Source organism: Apium graveolens, chromosome 5 (genome assembly GCF_009905375.1).
Source record: "Apium graveolens cultivar Ventura chromosome 5, ASM990537v1, whole genome shotgun sequence".
Lineage (NCBI taxonomy): Eukaryota > Viridiplantae > Streptophyta > Magnoliopsida > Apiales > Apiaceae > Apium > Apium graveolens.
In genome coordinates this window covers 129,087,099-129,094,823 of record NC_133651.1, presented here as the reverse complement: position 1 = coordinate 129,094,823, position 7,725 = coordinate 129,087,099, and the positions used below count along the sequence as shown (strand labels likewise).

Sequence of the window (7,725 nt, the reverse complement as noted above, 5' to 3'; positions counted from 1 at the left end):
TTAATAAAAAGCTGATTTTTCATAAAATAATCAAGATCGCTCTTGTTTTGAACAAACATTATTTACAGAAATTTCTATTTTAAATGACAAAGATAGTAATTACTTTACGTCCTCAATGCTTAGTTCTGCTGCTAAAATGTACAGATAATTGTGTATGCCATTTAACACCATCTCAATAGTCAGTAACATTTGTACACAAAAGAGATTAACTTAATTATTATTAATAACGATAAATGAGTGTGCATTTAGTGAAAACACGACTCTATTTTTGTGCTACATTTGTATTAGTTATTATTGTTATTTTTTCACTTTACAACAGATAATTTAACTCTTAGACATGTGCATCATCTTTTTTGAAAGAGTTATCAAGTGATTTTTGTCATTGTTTTTGAAAGAGTTATCAAGTGATATTTTCATTTACAAATGATGACTGTTTTTAAATAGAACCCGAAGCAATGCTTCCGCAAACAATATGACAGTCTGCCTCTCTAAAGATGTTGCTAATGGCATTGATGAGAATGTTTATATGGAGATCTCATGGACAAATTTTGATCAAATATCAATGATAGGGCAAAGTCTAAAGCTCTTACAATAAAATGACAATGTTCTCTTTCCTTAATAATAAAAGATGAGGGGCAACTTATGAGTAAAAATTGATCCAGTTTTGTAATGAACTCGGGTCCGATCTTCATCCGCTCTCCCCTCGTGATCAAAACCAAAGTGAACAGGGCAAAAGGCATTTTCTCCTAAATCAAACAATTTAAAGAAAAAACTAACACTGAGTTTGCTGGTGCGGATTTGAAATTAATGTTGGAATGACTAAACAATGTATACCACTTCCATATTCTAAAACTGAACGTATATTCCAACTAGTTGTTACCCTTTGCGCTGCACAGCATAAGATGCTCTGGCTTAGAGTTCAGTTATGCCACTAGTAATATGCAGTACTACACAGAGATAGGTTGCCAACTTAAGCATCCTAATGGCAAAGAATGGGATTCTACGAAACAACTTGAGAAACTAATTGTTGCTCTACCTCTTCCCAGTTGTGTACCTTAACGACAAGGGGATGTTGTGCAACAGACTCTACTTTGCACCATGGATATGTGTTGTCATAATCAAAAAGCAGAACTTTGATACCAGCCTCAGCACACTCAGCTGCATATTTTGGGTTATCATCAATCAAGACTTTCGCTCCTAAAGATCTATAACAAAATAAAAATGGCAAAAGTGATCATATAATTACTTATATAAAAAGTTTAGTGAACTTAAAAGGCTTAATTTGGTAAACGTATACATAATATCCAGTACAATTGAATAAGCTACCAATACTAATCCTTTTTTTATTTCCATTTAAAATGAAGATGCTCTACAAAGAGTTAAGTGTCGGTGTGTGTTAAAAGATTCACAATTAAGCTACCTGCATATGTCTGACTTTGGACGAGACTGGCCATCTAATGCGAAGTGATTGCCAAAGTGAATCTCACGAAACAATCCAGGAAAATGTGTCTCAATCCATTCAACGGTGTGGTCTTTAATAACATTCTGCCGGGACCTACGCAAAATAAATCTCTTCAAACTGACCTTTAAATTGATTTTCAGGTTGAATTAAACACATGACATAATAAGATGTGTGGCTAAGACATACGTCACTACTGATAAATTGCAAAATCTTGATAAGTTCTGGAGAGCCTGCTGAGCACCTGGAAGTGGATTGATCCCCTTCTTAAAATAAGATGTCTTGAAAAACTCGTGAACACGGATATCAGCTGTACAAAAGAGTGAATTTTATACAATTGAGTTCCATCTGCCATATAAAACCTTCAGACAGAAATCACGACTGAGCAAACTTGCACTTATAATTATCTGATCTTCAAGAAGAATATGGAAGTACTCGCAAAAGTTCATACATTTAAAAGCACAAAGACCGGCCATGAACTCGTCTAATTTAATATGTTATAACAACAAATTATAATGCAAGCAAATTTCTAGATTTCACCTCCAAGTCAAACATTTATAGTATGGCCTACTTTTAACATACAAGGATAAACATAGTAGTAATTTATTTGATATTAAGAATGCATATTGATTAATTAGTCTGTGCCGACAAGCTTGCAAACATATTTTTCATGCGTAACTAAGATTAGATTGTATAGCTCAATTTTTTTTAAGTAAAGGAGAGATCAGGATTACCTTCTTTCCTGGAGCAGTTCCAAATCTGTAAAACATAAGGAAAATATTAAGTTAAACAGATTTCTCTATGTACAGAATCATGAGTCGATTATAATGACGTGTAACATAATTGACTCGTGTAAAAACATGAGGAAGATATTAAGTAAAGAGATCTCTTCATGTACAGACACATAAGTAAATCAGAATGCCGTATAACATAACTGACTTGTCCGATTAACCAAAAGGTTATTATATAGTTCGCAGAAGATGTACATACTAGAAAAAGTAGCAGGTCTCTTTAATGGAACAATAGTGACCCCAATCAATGATACTAGACCCTCTATGAGTAGCCCCCCTTGCTATACTAGAAGTACCAATTAAAGAAGCACATTTAGTATACTTTTTAGAGAAAAGGAAGGAGCATCTCCTTTCTCTGACGTAGACGGCCATGCATTATTAGACAACCAAAACTGATGCAGAATGATATATTGATTATTTTGAGTGGATTAAACACAGAACCGATAGCGCCAAGGTGATCCAAGTCCAACTGCAGAAGAACCACTACCAAGAAAAAAATCTCAATCCGATAATTAATTAAAGACTAATTAGCACTTTGCATCCCAAAACTTTGGTTGAATCTCACTTTGGTCCCATTACTTTTAACCTTAACAGTTTGCATCCTAAATTTAAAAAACGATGACTTTTTGCATCCCTGTGACAGTTTTGACGTTAACTCAGACGTTAACGTTAATTGTCAGAGGGGCATTTTTGGTAACACTTTTATATTTCAATTTGCATCCTAATATTTTCTTCAAATCTCACTTTGCATCCTAGAATTTTGTAATTCGTATTATCATAAAAAATAATTGTAATTTCAAAAAACAATCGAGTTATATTATTTATTATGTTCACATCAAAATTTTAAAACTGGACCATTAGTTAATTTGGTCTAATGTATATAATTTTTTGACGCGGAATCTTTATTATTTTGGTTATATTATAAGTTCTAAAATACAATTTATAAAATTTTACTGCTCACACGAAAGTCACAAAATAATGATTAACTCAGTGTTGTTTTCACAGTTATAATATAACTAGAAACAGAAAGAAAATATAGAGAAAGTTGATTAAGAATTTCATAATACGGTATTACTTTATTTATAAAATTTACAAATCATAAAATCATAAGTTATTTATGGATTTAAGTAAATAATATATAATCATGACCGTTTAAATTAATTTTCAAGTATTAGGATCTGACTATCTTTAATTATTCCCATTACGCTTATTTTATTTAGCTAATGATTATTTACTCCTTTTTCTTAATATAATACTCCCTCGTCCCATAATTGAGGCTATAATAAATCAAAATTTCATAATTGATTTTTAAATTATTTTTTTTGTATAAAAATTTGAAAATTATATTTTTATTTAGAAGAAAAAAAAATTTAAAAAAAATTGACACAACTTTTTTTTATACGAGTCTAAAATGCGTGTCGAGCCCCCGTCCCCAATGTAAAGAATTGGGGTGGGGCGGAGGGAATATTATACTTCGACTTATTATACTTCATTTTAAATTATACCAAAACTTGGTAAAAGAAAATAGAATTATTTTAGATAAATTTATTTATTTTGTTTAAAATTAATTTTGGGATGCAAACTGTTACAGTATATAGTTATAGGCCTAAAATGAGATTCAAGATAAAATATGGGGTGCAAACTGTAATTTACGTTTGCATAAACTTTTTAAAAATATGCATTACCAGAAATACCCTGACAACAATTTTAACGTCTGACTTAACGTCAGAAACATTAAAGGGATGCATAATGATGGCGTTTCTAAACTTTGGGATGCAAACTGTTTTAGTTTAAAATATTAAACCTGAACTGAGATTCGGCCAAAGTTTTGGGATGCAAAGTGCAAATTAGTCTTAATTAAAGTCTTATTAAAAAAATAAAATTACTTAACCATATTGGAGTAAATCCAAACTTAACCAACAAAAAGTACAATCTTTTTAATAAGAAGAATACAATTCCTTTTCTTATTCTCTACCATCATCTAGAACGTTCCTAATAATATGTATGTGTGTGTGCGCGCGCGTCAATATAAATTTAATTCCGCATCACAAATTAAACCTAAACCCCTTTCAAGAGTACGCTAAATGCACTTGCCTTGATAGATTAGATTCACGGACAAGGTATGATTTTCTGATAAGTAATAATGTCAACACATGCTGCTTAATATATGTCATACAAATTCTTAAGTTATCTTGAAGAATCCAAAATTCAGAAAATACAGAAAAGCAAACACTAACATAATTTCGAACAAGTCAATTAGAACATAATATGTTATAACTTCACTCACAAGCATGTCTATGCAACACATTCATCCTAAACTTACTCGACTGTGATCTATAGATTCCACAAGACCCGTGAGTGTTCCCTTTTGACAGTCAACTTACCATGCTTTCAGCTAGCTTACAATGAATCATAAACTTTAAAAAATGCAGTTCTCTACTCTCAATTAGAAAACAAATCAAACCTCTTGCTTCTCTTATACTGGTAATCTGCCAACATATTCTTCCTAACATACTAAGACAGAGAAAAAGAAACATGCTTGGAATAATTTAGAAACCACAATTCATCAGTCTTGTCAAGAAGTAGGAACATGTATACAAAAACCTGCTAGAAGTCCAAGGATACGTCTAGTACAACCTTTATCATAATACAATCTGTTATATTTCTTAGGGGGCATCTGGTTCATAGTATTACAACCCAGTTAAATTAGAATCTTATTCCAATTTGTTACTGTTTAACATAGGAGATTAAAGTGTTGAAATGAACCTATATCCCATTAACTGGTTAGCTAGTTCCTTAATACGTACTAGTATTTCTAAACGCTCCCTTTCCTCTTCTTACCCTCATTCCTGTTCCCCTTGATAATCCAAATATACCCTAGTTAGTGAACCTGCACTAGTAGTGAACATAACATAATTAAAAATGTACAAAACTGCAGCATTCAACTAAAAGACGGAACAGTACCTTGAAGAATTCATACACATGATACTCTGAAACGGAATGATTTGAAGAATAATGATCTGCAATAAATCTATTTAAAGCTGATACAAAGTTTCCAAGAACTGCATACAGAAGAAAAAAACAATATAAATACATGACATAATAGCATAACAGACTGCACGGCAAATAGATAAGCAAGTAGCGCAAAACCAGCTCATAAAGAAGTAGTATAACCTATACCCTCACACTCAATTCTTAATAAAAAAATCCAAACCACATAAGCAGCTGCAGAATCTCCAAACAACTTAACAAGTCTCTATGTCAATACCAATACATGATAGAACAAAAAAAACACTGAATGCAGATATAACACATAAAAAACATCATAAAAAATCGAAAAAGGACAACTTTATAGTAAAAAAAACAGAAATACCCTCATCAACATCAACAGCAACCACCAATTTCTGAGGAAGAGGGTCAGGAAATCCAAGAGTATGACAGCCTCTACTTTTATCAAACACTTGATCAATAATCCCATTACTCTTCTTACCAGAATCCCCACCAATCAATTGCGAAAGCGAAGGCGAAAAAGCCCTAGGCCTTCTTCTACCCTTAAACAAGAACTTATTATTCCCATTCCCATTAATCTTGTCACCGCAAGATTTGACACACACTGTTCTTGAAAAAGGTTTTAACTTTAGGCCAAAAGATCGAAACCCATTAATACTATCCAATTCAAATGCATCTCTGTAACTATTTCTAACCAAAGTTGAAGATGAATTGGCGGCCATTGAACAAGAACAGCAACAACGTTGGTAATTTGACAATAATCCAACAATTAATGAGGAGGAGGATGATGAACACACCCTCTTTTTTATCATCACGATTCCCAAGGTGTTTAATGTTTAACAAACCATGTCATTTGGGGATCAAGAAAATGGGGCCTGGAGAATAATTAAATGAAAAAGTTCTCAACTTTGGAATGATTGGTAGTATGAGATTACACAACTTCGGGGAGAAAAAATGCTAGCTTTAAAAAAAGGGTACCAATATAAATTATGCATCCATTATTATTATTTTATATATTATATACAAAAATTATTCGGGAATCTCCAATGATAACTTTAGATATCATTTCCTTCAAATTTACAATTAAAATCTCATAAAATATGGGAAATGTTATTTCCATAGCAATTTTTTTTATTTTCAGAGCTGAAAAAATATGAAAAGATGAAATTACCCCTCACATTATATTTTTTTTAAGATGTTATTGTGTATGCACGGGGACGGTTTTGTCTTTTCATATTTTATTTGCTCTGAAAATTAAAAATCAACTCTGGAAATAGCATTTCCCTAAAATATCTCTCACAAGGAGGCAACTTTATTTTTATCTTTGAAGTAACTTTATTTTCATATTTAAATATAGAAGTTATACTATTTATATGAAAAACCAATATATTGATGACACGTGTTGTATTTCTATTTCTATGTATATAAATTATTATTTGTTATATTTTCGAGAAAATTATGTTGAACCATTTTATTTATATGTTAAATATCTTATTAGTGTACATGTTCAATCATCATTTACATCCCTTAAGTTAACTAGGAATATGGTCGTGCTACGCATACGGTTTAGTATTTTTGTAATTATAAAAGAATGAAGTAAGAAATTAAAAATAAGTTTTTTCTTATATTATATTCAATAGAAAGAATACTAATAACTTGAATAGTGATTAACAGATCAATAAGAGAATTTGATGTTTCCGCCACGAACATAGATCCATTACCCCCAAATTCGAACGAAATAACTTCTAGACCCTGTTCCCTTTCCGATCCCGAACAAGGTGCTTGTGCTATGCAAATATTATATTTTTATTTTTTTAATTTAAGAAAATATAATGATAAAATTTGAAATTTCTACAAAAATTTACATCAATGTTATTCATATTGAGTTTTCTTAATTTATATTCATTGTTATTAAAATTGAATATCGATTTTATTTAATTATTTCTACAAAATTTGATTAATCGACTAATTTATATGTACTCATTTTCAAATAATTTTTAACATCGAGTACTTAGTGACTAAGTGGCGCGAAAAAGTTATGAGTACTAATTCGACCGATTTATCTTATTTACAAAACATGGTTAATATAGTTTTGTCTAAAAGAAATCTATATAGATCGATTACACATTTGATATTGTCAAATTTGAAACCTATTACAAAATTACTGACCAGCGGCAGGTACGATACTTTATTATTCATTACATTACATTGTTACAATTAGTAACAAACACCGAACAAATTGCAAAAAAAATATATACGCATATTAAATTTATTTCAATATAGTCAACAAAAATAGACTATCTTATATACGCGAATAAGAAAAAATATAGTAAAATCCGTAAAATAATAATGGTTTCAACGATGATCGGGTATCATCGAAACAAACTTTTTTAATTACATTACAAAAAAGAAAAGAAATTTTAGCCACTTAATTCATATAAATAATTTGGCCTTAACAGTTATAAT

The 7,725-nt window shown here is 30.8% G+C and overlaps 1 protein-coding gene across 5 annotated transcripts; it reads right to left on the bottom strand.

The window, feature by feature from the left end:
* Positions 1-485: 485 nt before the first annotated feature.
* On the bottom strand, positions 486-6,211 carry LOC141724491 (uncharacterized). Of its 5 annotated transcripts, XM_074526652.1 has the most exons (8): positions 5,624-6,209; positions 5,215-5,312; positions 2,194-2,218; positions 1,649-1,769; positions 1,421-1,555; positions 1,055-1,205; positions 835-888; positions 539-746 (listed from the first exon to the last, which is right to left on the bottom strand). In XM_074526652.1, the coding sequence occupies exons 1-7, from the start codon at positions 6,069-6,071 to the stop codon at positions 877-879; spliced, it is 990 nt and encodes a 329-aa protein (XP_074382753.1). In that variant the 5' UTR covers positions 6,072-6,209; the 3' UTR covers positions 539-746; positions 835-876. The 5 variants fall into 5 exon arrangements, 4 of the variants coding, with proteins under 4 accessions (XP_074382751.1, XP_074382753.1, XP_074382752.1 ...); XM_074526650.1 differs by lacking the exon at positions 835-888 and having other exon boundaries at positions 486-746; positions 5,624-6,211; XR_012576717.1 differs by lacking the exon at positions 539-746 and having other exon boundaries at positions 843-888; positions 1,055-1,158.
* Between the last annotated feature and the right edge of the window lie 1,514 nt (positions 6,212-7,725).

Coding starts and splice junctions, on each gene's coding strand:
- LOC141724491 (XM_074526650.1), bottom strand. CDS start 6,071: ATGATAAAAAAGAGGGTGTGTTCATCATCCTCCTCCTCATTAATTGTT. Junction 1,770..2,193: donor GAACTGCTCCAGGAAAGAAG/GTAATCCTGATC, acceptor TCTTTTGTACAG/CTGATATCCGTGTTCACGAG. Junction 747..1,054: donor AACATCCCCTTGTCGTTAAG/GTACACAACTGG, acceptor TGTTTGATTTAG/GAGAAAATGCCTTTTGCCCT.